General features: G+C 36.4%; 1 protein-coding gene across 7 annotated transcripts in view; it reads left to right on the top strand.

Annotated features, from left to right (window-relative positions):
* The window catches only part of Atad2 (ATPase family AAA domain containing 2), a 53,539-nt gene that overhangs the window by 10,097 nt on the left and 28,364 nt on the right, over positions 1-15,078 (top strand). For all 7 annotated transcript variants that reach the window (XR_012446411.1, XM_074069153.1, XM_074069152.1 and 4 more), the window contains 7 exons: positions 4,896-4,945; positions 6,092-6,257; positions 6,492-6,594; positions 6,993-7,080; positions 8,341-8,562; positions 9,177-9,294; positions 14,200-14,307. Coding sequence is in view for 6 of the 7 variants with exons in the window: in XM_074069153.1 (XP_073925254.1) it covers positions 4,896-4,945; positions 6,092-6,257; positions 6,492-6,594; positions 6,993-7,080; positions 8,341-8,562; positions 9,177-9,294; positions 14,200-14,307 (855 nt within the window). In the remaining variant the exon portion in view is untranslated. The remainder of the gene's footprint in view (positions 1-4,895; positions 4,946-6,091; positions 6,258-6,491; positions 6,595-6,992; positions 7,081-8,340; positions 8,563-9,176; positions 9,295-14,199; positions 14,308-15,078) is intronic.

Genomic DNA, 15,078 nt, shown 5'->3' with positions numbered 1-15,078 from the left:
TAAAATTGCCACGAATGAATATTTCTGAATTAAAAATTAATTATGTACCCAATCAGGTGTGTTTTTTTCTTGCTCAAAAACAGTATTTATTGATCCACACAAGTGGAGCTGACAAGGTTGGTTGAAGCAGGATCAGTTCTAAAAGAAACTCAGGGACTGTGCTTACTTGTGGTGTTAGTCTGTGTGGAGCCTTAGTCCACCATGGAGTTCTGATTGTTTGCTATCACATTTTTCATCAACCCTAAGTCATTTATGAGTGTTCTTGTGCTTCAGAGTCAGTCTCCACAAAAGAGCAGAACATGTGGTGAGAGTTTTACGGGGGGGGGGGGGTGTTTGTTGTTTTTTCATATAGTGGAACTAGATGCTTTATACATATTTAAATTTCATTTCTTTGGAACCCTGAAGTATGTGGCCTAAAACCCATTTTGATGCTGTAGGAATCAATAGTGTTAAGTTACATAGTTTGACTAGGTTCATGGAGTTGGAGTTTGTTTGGTTAACTTTCACTTAGTTTTTGACACTTTGGATTAACATAAATGGGAAATGTGCTAATTAGAGTAAGCATTGATGAAATGTTTGATAAAGTATTGGTAATGAACCTCCTACTTTTTCTTTTGGTAGTGCCGGAGTTTGAACTTAGGGCCTCATGCTTATTAAACAAATGCTCTACCGCTTGAGCCACACTCCCAGCCTGAACCCTCCTACTCTTAAGTGGACTTGTGGTTCTTCTGTACAGCATAGTTTCCAGAAAAGTGAGGTTATGCTTTAAGTTTCATTTTTCCTTAAAACTGCATTAAACACTTTTAATATTTACTGTTTCCATTTTCTCTTAGCATGTATCAGTTGTACAGAGGGAATTCATTGTGATATTTCTATAACTGCAACATGTTAACTTTGCGTCTTATTTCATCCACTACTTGTGGAGTACTTATTACTATATTTCATGGAATCCACTACATCATCCATTGAAGCACACATTGTTTTATGAGACACTAAAAAAAAAACCCCAAAAAACTGTGACATGCCATCAGTTGTAAAACATATTTCAGTTTTAGATATATTAAAATGGGGGAGGTGTACAACTTTTAGAATCCATGAAAAATGTAAGGCCCAGTATTTCTGAAACTTGAACTCTTCACATTTGTTCTTGAGACTGGGGGAATGGTCCATGAGACTTTAAAATTTTTTCATGATCTTAAGAAAAAAATAAACATTCCAGATCACCTAAATTGTTCTTATAGAGAATTTCTGTAAAATATCAGGGCCTGCATTTGTGTATATAGCTGAGTTGGCACCAAGTAGTACTGCCTTAGTTATCTCATGTTTGTTGATAAGAAGAGTCTGATCTTAATACATAAATAGTTCATTTTCTCTCAAGAGAAGACCACTTGATGGGATGGGATGGGATGGGATGGCATGCTGTTTAAATGAGGGTTTGGAGCACTTCAGATAGAGCCATGGATGGGTTGAGTCATCCTGATTCCCAACAGTGCATAATAAACATGATACACAACAAGCCAAAATCAAGAGAAACTGATGGCATCAGTGGAAAATGACTATTTCATTTCAGCAAAAGCTTATATTACCAGGTGCTGTAGCTCAAGTCTGTAACCCTTGGTACTTGGGAGATGGAGATGGCCTCACAGTTTGAGGCCAGCCAGGGAAAAGTAGCTGGGCACAGTGGTGTGCACCTGTCATCCTAGCTACACCAGGAGGCACAAATAGGATCGTAGTCCAGGCCTGCCCAGGCAAAAAGTGAAACCCTATCTCAAAAATAACCAAAGCAAACAGGGTTGGCAGGGTGGCTCAAGTGGTAGAGCGCCTGCCTAGCAAGTGCAAGGCACCACCAAAAGATATATATGTGTACGTATATATGTAATGTTTTTATGTTGAAAGTCCTTAAAGATTTTACCTTTAGGTCTGGAGGAGTGGCTCAAGTGGCAAGAGCGCCTGCCTAGAAAATGCAAGGTCCTGAGTTCAAACCCCAGTACCACCAAAAATAAAAATAAAATTCTGAACATTAAAACAAAAGAAAAAGATTTTACCTTTAAAAGAATCTGTCTGAACCAGGTGTGGTGGTACATGCTTCAGCACTTGGGAGGTTTATGCAGGAGGATCGTGAATTTGAGGGCAAACTGGTAGTGAGACCCTTCCTCAAAAAAATGTCCATTCAAGTTTGTGAAACATTTTTCGGGGTTTTGTGTTAGAAAGGTATCGAGATAATGTATTAAATAAGTGCTTTTTAAAAATATGAAAGATTTGGTATTTTAGATTCTGTTCATACAAATTTGTATAAATTTCCAGAAAACAATATGTCCTTTTTATCTGGCTTCATTCACTTCGTGTGCTTTTGTGGTTCATATACGTGGATTTGTCTGCACCATATATGTGATCTATCCATTGTGTGGATATGTCATGTTTTGCTTGGTAATCAGTGAATGGGCATTGGCTTGTCTCCACCCTTTTGACTATTATGAGTAATAGAAACATCAGTGTGCAAAATTTTTGTGTATGGAGGCTTTCAGTTCTTTTGAAAATACACCCAGGAATAGGATTGTTGGGTCAAATAGTAACACTACCCTTTTTTGCGGGGGGGCATTACTTGGGGCTTTGCACTTGTTAGGCAGGCACTCTACCCCTTGAGTCACACCTGTAGCCCAACACTAACATTTTGAGGAACTGCCAAACTATTTTCCAAGGAAGTTGTACCAGTTTGTACTCCCGCCAACAATGTACGAGGGTTCCAGTTGCTCCATATACTTGCCAACATTTGTCGTACTCTGTTAGCCATTTTATCTGGTATAAAATATCTTACTGGGATTCTGATTTGAGTATTCTTAATGGCTAATGTTGAGTATCTTTTTTTTATCAACCATTTGTATGTCGTCTTTGAAGAATTCCTGTATAAAAATCATCTTCCTGTAACATTTTTTATACTGGTAACATCAAGATGTTTGTATAAGGCTTATATAAAATGATGTACAGAATTTTTGGTTCTACTTTATATACTTACTATCTTTTTCCTTTTTTCACTGTTGCCGGTATGCATTGTGCAGTCATGTCTTACTTCCTTTTTTTCCTTTTAATCCGTTTTCCATGTGTTTGGGTTGAAAGGCCAGAGAGCCAAGATTATTAGGAGAATACAGAAAGATTTGAGTAACTGGATCTTAAGGGTAGGATCTATATATTTTTTAGATCCTGGGGTTCTTAACTAGGGTCCAGTGATCATAAATGGTCTTCAAGGGATGCATGAAGCTTGTGAAATAATGTTTAAATGTATATGTAGTGTTTTAGGAAGAAAAGATTGATGGCTTTAATCAGATTTACAGGGGTTGACCAAGTCCAGCCACCTGTTTTTGTAAATAATTTCATTGGAAACCATCCATGCCAATTCATCTTGGTATGACAGCTTTCATGCCACGATGTGAAGTAGTTGAAACTATACTACTCATAAACCTAAATATTAAGTCCAACAACTTAACAAAATGTTTACCAACTTCTACAAGGATAAAAGCACTGGGAGGGCAAATGGAGAGGGTGAAGGAGGGTGAATTGATTATGGTTAATGTACATTGTATATGTGTATGAAAATAGGACAGTAAAACCTGTTGAAATTGTTCTACGAAGAGGGGAAGAGAAAAAGGATAGAGGGAGTGAATCTAATTAAGACACATAAGCACACATAAATGTCACAATAAAATTCCCCTGTACAACTAATATATGCTAATAAAAATGTAAAAAAAAAGAATAAAAGCACCTCCCTTCCTCTGCAGAAAAAAAAAAGACACCATTTTCCTTAAAGACTTACATGGTGTGGAAGGAGGGCTCCTTTAGGAGAAAAGTGTGTATCTATGCATGAACTAACCCTTTAACAGATTGCATAAGGTTTTTGTGCTTTAGTTTTTTGGCTCTTGTGTTCTGGGAGAGGTAACGAATTAATGTTGACTTGCATTGTTATTAAAACACACGAGTTAACTCATTAGATAAGGAGGTTTGGATTTCACTTTATTAAAAAGTGCTCAGGATGGAACTCAAGGCCTCAAGCATGCTAGGAAAAGTCCTTTACTACTATGCTGTACCCCAGCTTGGTTTCATTTTATTTTTAAGTATAATACATTAACAGAAAAAAAAAGTATACTATATGAAATTCCACACGTGTACACTAGCCTACTTGGAAATACATTGATGAGCAGATAAAACCTGTCCAAATATGGAAAATAGTCACTAAAAATAAGTTGATGAGACTAATTTGTCTGCTTCGTGGATTTTTGGAAAAAAGATGAGGAAGGGGTACTATTTTTTTTTTTTTTAAGGCTTAGAAAGTATTCTTTCAATTCAGTCTATTCTGTTAGCTGGTTTGTAGGTGGGATACTTGACTCACAAATGGGACTGTTTCTACATGTGAATGATAATGATAGATGTTGTATAAACATTGTAGCCAACAGGTGTTCTTAAAAGGCAATTAACATATCATTAAGGGCATGAGTTCTGTTTACATTTATAAATTCCTTAAGGATGTAGGACTGCTATATCTCTGTGATGTAAAACACAGTATGCTGTTTCAGTGTAATACTTGATTCAACTATAATATAGTTTAAATACCTAGACTAAGGATTTCACTTCTCGTTTCTAGTAGGATGATTTGTTTTGATTAATTTTGTTTGCTAAGAGCTAATGCCTATATCATTTAATTTCAAATAAGATTCTTAGACTTTGTTTAACCATAACTTATATCACCATAGATATATAAGAATATAGCTTTTATAACTTATATAAAAACCTTAGGCTTTTGTATCTGAGTATTTACTTTCCAGGCTTACTTAACTTTTTATCTTCTAGAGTATAGCATTTAAAGTTATGTCAATTAAATTGCTTAATATATTTCCTTCATATAGGCAGTTGGCCAGACAGCAGGCTGATAAGAAAAAAGAAGAGTGCAAAGAAGGTAAGTAATGTTAATAGCATTTAAGGTTTTTGCTTATTGGTGTTTTTGTTTTGTTTTTCTTTTTACAACACGCTAATTTCCTTCTCAAGTTTATCGAGATGCATACAATAGCCTGTACATATTAAAATGCATACTTTGTTAGGTTTGACAGTGAAACCTTCACTGTGGTACGATAGTGAAGCTAACCATCACACCTAAATGTTTCTTTAGGTCCCTGTACCATCTCTTTTGGCTCTTACACCCCTTCCCCATTTCCAAGCAACTACCAATCTGCTTTCTATCTCTGTAACTTTGTTTGCATTGTCTAAAGTTTTATATGACTGGAATCATGCAGCATGTGTTCTTCTAAATCTGGTCTTTCACTCAGCATGTCCATGTTGTTGCATTTTGTTGCTGGGTAGTATTCTGTTATATGGATATACCACAATTTGCTTATCTCCTCATTTCCTTCCTTCCTTCCTCTCTTCCTCCCTCCCTCTTTGTCTCCTTCCCTCCTCCCCTACTCCTCCCTCCCATCTTTCTGACAGGGTCTTGCTGTGTAGCCCAGACTGGTCTCTTCATATACCACCACACTCAGTTTTATCTCTTTTTGGTGGAACTGGGATTTTGAATTCAGGGCCTTAGGCTTTCTAGGCAAGCTCTTTGCCACTTGAGCCATGCCTCCAACTCTTCTTCATCATTTTTAGGGGTGGGGGCAGACTGGAGTTTGAACTCAGGGCTTCACACTTGCAAAGCAGGTACTCTACTCCTTGAGTCATGCCTCCAGTCCATTTTATTCAGGTTATTTTTGGAGATGAGGTCACAAGAAGTATTTTGCCTGGGCTGACCATGAGCCTCCCAAGTAGCTAGAATTACAGGTGTGAGCCACTGGCGCCCAGCTCTCTTTATCTTTTGATGGACAGGTTATTTCCAGTTTGGGGCTATTAGGAATATGTGGGTGCAAGTTTTTGTATTGCATATCTTTCTTGGGAGTGGGCGGGTATACCATAGGTGTATGGTATGACTTTATTTTCTAATGTTTTTAAGAAAGGTAAATTTAAGTTGCTATAATTTTGTTACATGAAAGTTTAGCAATTCAGTTGCTCATTTTAAAATTGTTTTTTAATACTATTTCAAATGTTTATTTTTCTGTACACGTTTGTGAAGACAAAGTGATTGCAGTTACTCGGTCATTGAGGACTAGAAACATTGTTCAGACTACAGAGCATTTGCATGGAGAGAATGGTGACGTTGAAGTTCGCCGAAGTTGTAGGATTAGAAGTCGGTACAGTACTGTGAACCAGTCTGTACTATTTGACAAACTCATAACAAAGTAAGTGAAAATCACTCAGACCAAAATGACTTGTCTTTTTTTTGGAGGACCATGAATTTTGACCATCCTGAAGATTTTAATGCATTCAATTTGTGTAAAGAATAAGGGAGAATGGTTATTTGAGACCTTTGTAATAATACTAAGTGTTTAAATTCTTGTAAAGAAATTTTAAAATATTTTTACACAAGAAAGCCCATGCTTCTTATTGAAATATTTTTATCAATATTTTTAAAGCACTGCTGAAGCTGTACTTCAAAAAATGGACGACATGAAGAAGATGCGCAGACAACGAATGAGGGAGCTTAAAGACTTAGAAGTGTACAATGAAGCAGAAGAAGTAAGGGTGTGCTTTAAACTCTCATTTAATTGCTTCCCGTGGCACATAACCAATTTGCAATTAGATTATTCATCACCTTGTCCAGCGTTTGTTTGATCAATGACTAATTACTATCGGAGTTACAAGCTTTTAACTGTACATATCTTTTTTTTTTTTTTTGTCTTTTTTTTCTCCTCTTATCACTTTTACATTTACTTACATATATATATATATGTATATACGTGTATATATATATTACATACACATATATACGTGTATACATTGTGCCACCTCCCCCCCACCTTTCAAACCCCCTTCCCCCGTGTACGTGTATCTTTTTAAGAATGATTGGAGGTCCTACTATATTTTTTTTATGATTGTATACTAAATGATAATGGCTTTTATTTAAACATTTGTAGGGCAATCTTAATATGTATACAAGAGGAAAACAAAAAGGTATTCAACGAGCTGATGAAGAAACAACCGATAACCAAGAAGGCAGTGTAGGTTAGTCTTTTCTCTTGTCCTGTTTTCCATGTTTGAATTTAAGTAATTTGTTTAGTAGGAAATAGCCTTCTCATTCAGAAGCTGCATTATTTATGGTAGTTTGTGTGGATTATCAGATTGGCCATAATTTAAAAGGAGTGGAAACAAGGGAGAAAAGCATAGTGTGGTTTGTTTAGAAAGTAACTGAAATACACAATTCTAAAGCAAATAACATTGCTTTGTTTATATAGTACATTTGCAGATAAGACAATACATCCCTGTTCTAGTTAAATGGTGATTAAAGTTCAGTTTTGCTCTTTTATTTAAGATAAATTAGCATAATTGTTTCTTCTTGAGTTGGAACCAGGGGGGTTTTTTTGGTGTGTGGGGGGGACACTGGAATTTGAACTCAGGGCCTCACACTTGCTAGGCAGGCCCTCTACCACTTAAGCCATTCCACCAGCCCTTTTTTGTGTTGTGTATTCTGAGATAGTCTCTCACTTTTTGCCTAGGGTGGCCTTAAACTTAGATCCTCCTGATCTCTGCCTTTCAAGTAGCTAGGATTACAGGCATGAGCCACTGGCACCTGGAGAGAACCGGTTTTCTAAAACACATTTTCAGTGTGTTTGAGGAGGATGTTTTAGAATTATCCTAAGAAGATTGTTTGAGTTATGCTGCTTGTAACTCATTAACAGTCAGGGGAGCCATATGGAATGTCAATTAAAAGCAAAAATTGGCTGGAGATACATCTCAGTGGTAGAGCGCTTACCTAGCATGAACAAGGCCCTGAGTTCAATCACCAGCATCACAAGAAAATGAACAAACAAAAGGCAAAACTAAGTGAGGAGATGTTAAAACTTGTTATGTGCCACATTAACTTGGAAGCTTCAGTAGACTTGCCTTTACTAATAAGATTCCCAATAACATAAACTTTAATTTGTGCTAAGAGTAGCCTTCAAACTGCTTTCTTTGCTTCCTAGTGCTTAATTCTGTAATTTTTACTTAAGTTTAAAAAAAAAACTTGATGCAAAGCAATCACAGGTTCTTTCTGTGAATAACCTAGGATGAAATTTATTTATTTGTTTATTTTTAGCAGCATTGGGGTTTGAACTTGGGGCCTTGCACTTGGCTACACTGGCACTCTTACCACGTGAGCTACTCCACTAGCCCTAAAAGGTGATAGATTTTAAAAGGGAGGATTTCTTTCTCTTTGAGCTCCCTAAGTTAAAAATCATTCCCCTTTTTGGTGGGTATTCTTCTGGAAATGTTTCTTAATTGTAGAATCATCTGAAGAAGGTGAAGACCATGAAGATGAAGATGATGGTGAAGATGAAGATGATGAAGAAGAAGATGAAGATGATGATGATGAAGATGATGATGATGAAGATGATGAAGATGATGATGATGAAGATGAAGATGAAGAAGATGGAGAAGAAGATAATCAGAAACGCTACTATCTTAGACAGAGAAAAGCAACTGTTTACTACCAGGCTCCAATGGAAAGTAGGTGCTAGTCATGCTTTTTGTAGGAGAAAGATATGTACATTAGCTTTATCTTCACTGTCCCACCTTTGTTCTTTTTTTTTTACAAAGTACTTTTCCATGTTTTCCTTTTACTAAATACTCATACTGTTGTTTTAACCTATCCTAAATTTGCAGGAAGTCATTTTCTCAGAGTTAAATGTTAGCCTTGAACAAAGCAAGTAACTGAGCTATTTTGAAATTTGTGTCTGTTTTTATTTTAGATTGCACAGCTTTCTTCTTGACTTGTCAGTTTGTATAGATAGGACTGCTTTAGATTTGTTTACAGTGTCCCTTAGTACTTGTGACATTTACACACAGATCTGATAATCACCGGGTAGTATATGAGTAGAATCACAGTGCTTATTTATGGACTGTGTGTTTTGGCTGGTGGCGTGCTATACATATTTTCAGCAGCAACCCTGCAGATATAATTGATATAAGACATGTGTTTGCTAGTACTTTCATGGACAGCAGCACCTTTGTAAGTGTTTAGATAAAGAGCCAAATTATCTTCATACATATTTATATGTTTACATGGATATATGTAACATATACATGTATGTATGTTTACATGGATATATTTCCTTTTCTAGAGCCTCGTCACCAGAAAAAGCCCAACATGTTTTACAGTGGCCCAGCTTCTCCTACAAGACCAAGATACCGATTATCTTCTGCAGGAGCAAGAAGTCCTTATTGTAAACGAATGAACAGGTTTGATTCTGCAATAGTAATCAATTTATAACATAATTTTGGCTATATTAATTTAGGCTGGATTCTAGAGTCTTTGAATTGATTATATTAGGGTAGAGTTCTAGAATTTCATATTTGAGAGCAATTTATTTTATGCCTTTAGTGCTCCAATCCCCAATACCACTAGCTGGTTTTCTTTGCTCTTGCTTCCACTAATCAGAAGCATTAGTAACTAACTTTGTAAGGTAGTGTATTCCATTGTTCCATACTTGAATAATAGAACAACAGTTGTACTGTATTCCAGGCTCTGTTAAGTATTTTACATAGATTGTTTCATTTAATTTTCACATTTAGAATATAAGTTAAGCCCTTTTTTCATATACTACTCACAGATATTTTCCCACCATGTCAAATGTTCTAAGTTATGTAGCTTCTAGACTTCTCATGTATGATCATCTTTTTCTGGATCTATTTTATAATCTGTTTCTCTTATATTTTAGGAAACATTTGTATTCTTTGACTATTACAATTGTTTATGGGCTTACATCCGAATAGTTGTTGCTTGTCTGTCAAATTTAAGTCCAAAGAGGTAATGCATGCTATGTCCTCATTTTGCTGAGTAGTGAGAGGATTTTTAATGCATTGGAATAATCAAGGTTTTAGTAACGTTATAGTGGTTCATGAATGAGAGAAGAATAAGGCATGAAAAAATGACATTGGCATGGGAAGTGGTGTTTTTTTTCCCTAGCATTATTAATTTACTCAGAAGTGAAACTGAAGTATTAGGAGATTTCACCTATTTGAATAGCTATGGGAAGTCTCATAGAAGCAAACTATTACATTTTGGACATGAAAGTCAGCACATTTGTAAGTGCTGAAAAAATACACTTGTGCTCCTGAGTCTTTTAATTTCATTGTCAAAATCATAAGTTTGTGTTTCTACCATCCCTTTTCACCTGACCAGAGCCCAGAAGGATGAAGATTCAGGAAGGCAAACTCCGTGCTAGGGCTAATAGCTTTTTAAGAGCAATTTACTTGAAAAGAGGCTACATGGGCAGTTTTTCCATAAACTCCTTAGAATATTGTTAAAAATTTCTATCTTGGTAGTGAAATGTAATGATCTTTAGAAAAGGACAGAAGATAATGGTGCTCCATGAGCCCTGCCACCACCAAAGCCCAGGATCAGGGCAACAATCTTGAATACCTGGCTGAAGGAGCAAGCTTCTATTTGATGCAGCAGAAGAAAGAGGCTAATCGTTACTTTGAGATTTAATTTCTTTCCCCATCTTTGATGGGTTTGTGTTTCTGGAAATAACATTTATTGATGTACTAGCTTTGCAGTTAACAGTGTGTCTTGCAGAAAGTAGTATTGGGAGGAGATACCTTTGCTTATAAGTTTCTGATATCTAGTGATATCCCTGTGAAAAATTAGTAGTTACTTGGTACAGGAATTTTTTTACTCCTCCAATTATTTAACAGATGTTTGAGTGCTACCAAGTGCCAAGCACAATGGATATAAAAATGAGTAAGGCAGAGTTCCTTCCCTTGATCTGATAGACTAGTGGAGGATTTTGCCATTTTAAGTTTAAATTGAAGCATGGATTAAAAGATGAAAGCTGTCCTGGGTCACATTATTTAACTTGCTAACCTTGGGGTTTGTTGTTTTTGGTGGGAATAGGGTTTGAATGAGGGTTTCACGCTTGCAAAGCAGGCACTGTACCACTGAAGCCCTACTTCCAGTCCATATTGTTCTATTTGGGTCTCTCAAATTATTTGCCGAAGCTGGCCTTCACCTGCGATCCTCCTGATCTCAGCCTCTCAAGTAGCCCGGATTATAGGGATGAACCACCAGCACCTGACATGTATTGGTTTTTATAATCTCTCTAAACTTATTTTTTGTGTAACAAAAAAACCCAGCTTTAGTGCAATAATGAATATGCCATACAGGTTATCTATTTAAATTGTACAAGTCATTTAAAAACATTTCATCACCTCAGAGAGAAACCCTGATTCTTCAGTGATCACCCTACAGTCTCCCAATCCCTCCAGCCCCAAGCAACCATTACTTTATTTTTTTTGTTTGAAGTTTTTTGAGACAGGGTCTCACTGTAACCCAGGCTAGTCTGGAACTGGGCTCTGCCAGCCTCAGCCTCCTGAGTGCTAAGATTACAGGCATGAGCTATCGTGCCTGACAATTTTACTTTCTGGCTAACTTGCCTATTTCGAGTATTCCTTAAAAGTGGAATCTTTTTGCTGCTGGTTTCTTTGACTTGTTGTATCACATATCAATACTTCATTCTTTTTTATTCCAAATAACATTCCATCATATGGATAGGCACGTTCTATTCATCCATTTATTGGTTGACAGACATTTGTTTCCACGGTTGCCGTGTGTGTGTGTGTGTGTGTGTGTGTGTGTGTGTGTGTGTGTGTGTGTGTGTGTGTGAGAGAGAGAGAGAGAGAGAGAGAGAGAGAGTGAGTGAGTGAGTGAGTGATACTGGGGTTTGAACTCAGGGCTTCGCACCACTTGCTAGGCAGACTCTTCTACTGGTTGAGCCACTCTTCCAGCTTTTTTTTTCTCTGCGTTACTGGCGTTTAAACTCAGGGCCTACACTTTGAGCCTCTCCACCAGCCCTTTTCTGTGATGAGGTTTTTCAAGATAGGGTCTCAAGAACTATTTACCCAAGCTGGTTTCAAACTGTGATCCTCCTGATCTCTGCCTCCTGAGTAGCTAGGATTACAGGTGTAAGCCACCAGCACCCAGCTCCCTTTTATTTTTGACTTTTTTGAAAAGGCCATGTGAAGATCTTATCTCTTCTAACAGCCTTAATGTAGTCATTTTGCTTATTAGCCTTTGCACTTTTACTTGAAGAGACCAGCTTGTTTATAGCTCATGCAGTTGCTGAGGCATGGAAATAAGTCACATCTCCAAAGCATCATTTGATACTGCTTTTAGTATTTATGGCACAGAGCATCATGGTGGGAGTGTGGCAGAAGAGGCTACTCACCTCATGACTAGGAAGCAGAAAGAGAGGAAGAGGCTAGGGATGAGATATATCCTTCAAAGCCACACCCCCCAGTGATCTACTTCTTCTAACCAGGCCCTACTCCTAATAATTAAGCTGTAAACCCATCAATAGTGCCTCCAGCTGGGGACCAATCCTTCAACATATGAGCCTTTTAGGGAGATGATTCATGTCCAGACCGCAATACCTGATGTTCATGCACATCATTGTTGTTTGCTTAAAATTTTTTACTGCTTTGTGAAGTAAAAAATTAGAAATCACCAGTGTAGTTATATGTACAATGTAGATTTTGGTAATGGGCATAGATTTGAATTCTGGCACTATCAATGATTTAATTTTCATTTGTTGAACAAGTTATCTAACCTTTGAACCACATTAGCCCTGTCCGTAAAACGAGCTTACTGATAATATACTCGTCCAAAATTTTAATTGAGATTAAGTGAGAGGGCTAGGGGTATAGCTCAGAGGTAGAGCATTTGCCTAGCATGTCTGAGATCCTGGGTTCAATCTCTAGCACTATAAGGAGAGGGTGAGTTTTATATGAAGTAATATGTCAAATAAGTATATGAAAGAGTCACTAAGTGTTAGTCCTTTTTTATTCATTGTGAAATTTATCTTAATTCCGTGAATTCATAGTAAGTTCACATACAATTACATAGAAGCTTTAGAGTCTAATATTAATGATAACATTAAATAAGTTAGTCTTCAATTTAATATTGTGACATATACTAGATAATTTTAGTTATAAGCTGGTCACAAAAATAATATTGAATGTGTAGATAAGTTGAGGATTACGTTCTCTTATTTTTGAGATTTCATAAACCTTATCCAAAACCGTTGGGGCCCTTTGCATTTCAGAATTTAGATTTTTTGGGTATATTTACAGAGGTAACATATAACGTATATAGTGTGTAACTAACATCTCTAGAGTTGCCTGAGCCATTACTGCATAGTTAGATATGTTAATTCTGCAGTAAAAACAGTAATAATCATAATAAGTGGACAGATAGCATCCACTTGTGCCATTTCAGGTCATGGTTTTTGCTGCTAAGTGAATAATTCAAAGACTAGTAGTTTACAGTTTTTGTTTTTAAGATAAGAGATTGTGGACCTGCAATATGCAAATAATAGATTGTGAATCTACTTCTCGTGATTATACTCTGACTCAGGAAAAGTTGTAGACCCTGAGCCAGTAGAATGATTAAAAGTTTTAAGTTTTACCCGCCAGATTCTTTTTTTTTTTTTTTGGCTTTTGCAACTGTCCAAATGTAAAAGTGGTTAAAAAATATTTTTATTTGTAGCACTAAGTGTCTTATTTAATATTACTAAGCAGTCTAAAGAATTTGATATTATTTTTACTGTTTTGTAAGAAAACACATGGCTTTGATAATTCATCCACATTAATACAGTTGCTCGATGGTGGAGTTGAGTTGTCAATTTACAGTTGATGATATAGTATAAATAAAAAGCCATCTTAGTCCTTATTGTTTGCCAGCTTTTTGTTTTGATTTGGGTTTTTGACTGGGCTGGGAATTGAACCCAGATCTTGTATGCTCTTTCAAATTATAATACCACAGATTCTAATACTCTCTTTTTCTCTTTTTTTTTTGAGAATTATTAATTTATATCAGGACTAAAAAGTCACTCTGTGTGGACCATCTGTTAATGAGCATGATGATCAGCTTTACCACAGTATCCTTTATTTTCCTTCCTTTCAGTTGTCCAAGTCTTTTATTACCTCCAAAAGACTCAATCAATAAAGCATAGTACAAGGTTTCAGCAAATATATTAAGTTTATGATAAGCCTTTCTGAATGATTAAGTATTTCTGATTACTATGGCCTATGCCTTTTTTTCCCTGCCTTCCCCCATCATGATTGCAGTTTTCCTCTTCACTTTAGGCGAAGGCATGCAATCCACAGTAGTGACTCTACTTCTTCTTCCTCTTCTGAAGATGAGCAACACTTTGAGAGGCGAAGGAAAAGGAGCCGTAATAGAGCTATCAATAGGTGAGTACTATATCGATGACTTTTTAAACTACCAGTGATTCTTTTCTTTTTTTTGGCATATATTATCTGTACAGAGAGGTTTCATTGTGATATTTCCATACATGTGTATAATGTACTTTGATCGAATTCTATCAGTGATTCTTTTTTTAATGGTGATAAAAAAGAATAATTCAAAAATAGTTACTGCTTGGCTGACTGTATAAACCACTCTACTGTCTTATTAGAAATACCTACAGTTGAAACAAATAATAGGTTAGAATATAATGTTATGATTTCTTGCCACACTATCATATAGTCTTCAGTGAGGCTTGTGAACATTGACTTTAGGGAATAACTTTTTTTTAATTTCAAATATACTTTTTTTCCCACTTAGGGAAATTGAATGTTTTACTCATATCATAACTCCTTGTAGTTTAAGTCCACATCAAGTCCTCTTGATTTTCATAATAATTACATGAAATAGGTCAGGAATTACTCTCATTTTACAGATCGGGGTGGATGAATGAAAATGAAATGCTTAGATTCTAATATTTTTAATACTTTCAATATTTTTAAATATTTCCAGCAGAGTCCGGTGCTGATTGCTTACCCTATAATCCTAGCTATCCAGGTGGCAGAAATCAGGAGGATCACAGTTGGAAGCAAGCCCTAATAGTTCATGAAAATGTATTTCCAAAAAACCTACCACAAAAATAGGGCTGGCAGATGGCTCAAGTGATAGAGTGCCTGCCTAGGAAGCATGAGGCCCTGAGTTCAAACCCCAGTGCTGCC

This window comes from Castor canadensis, chromosome 3 (genome assembly GCF_047511655.1).
Source record: "Castor canadensis chromosome 3, mCasCan1.hap1v2, whole genome shotgun sequence".
Classification (NCBI taxonomy): domain Eukaryota; kingdom Metazoa; phylum Chordata; class Mammalia; order Rodentia; family Castoridae; genus Castor; species Castor canadensis.
Note: the sequence above shows the minus strand (reverse complement) of the source record. Positions and strands in the feature narration are given on the sequence as shown.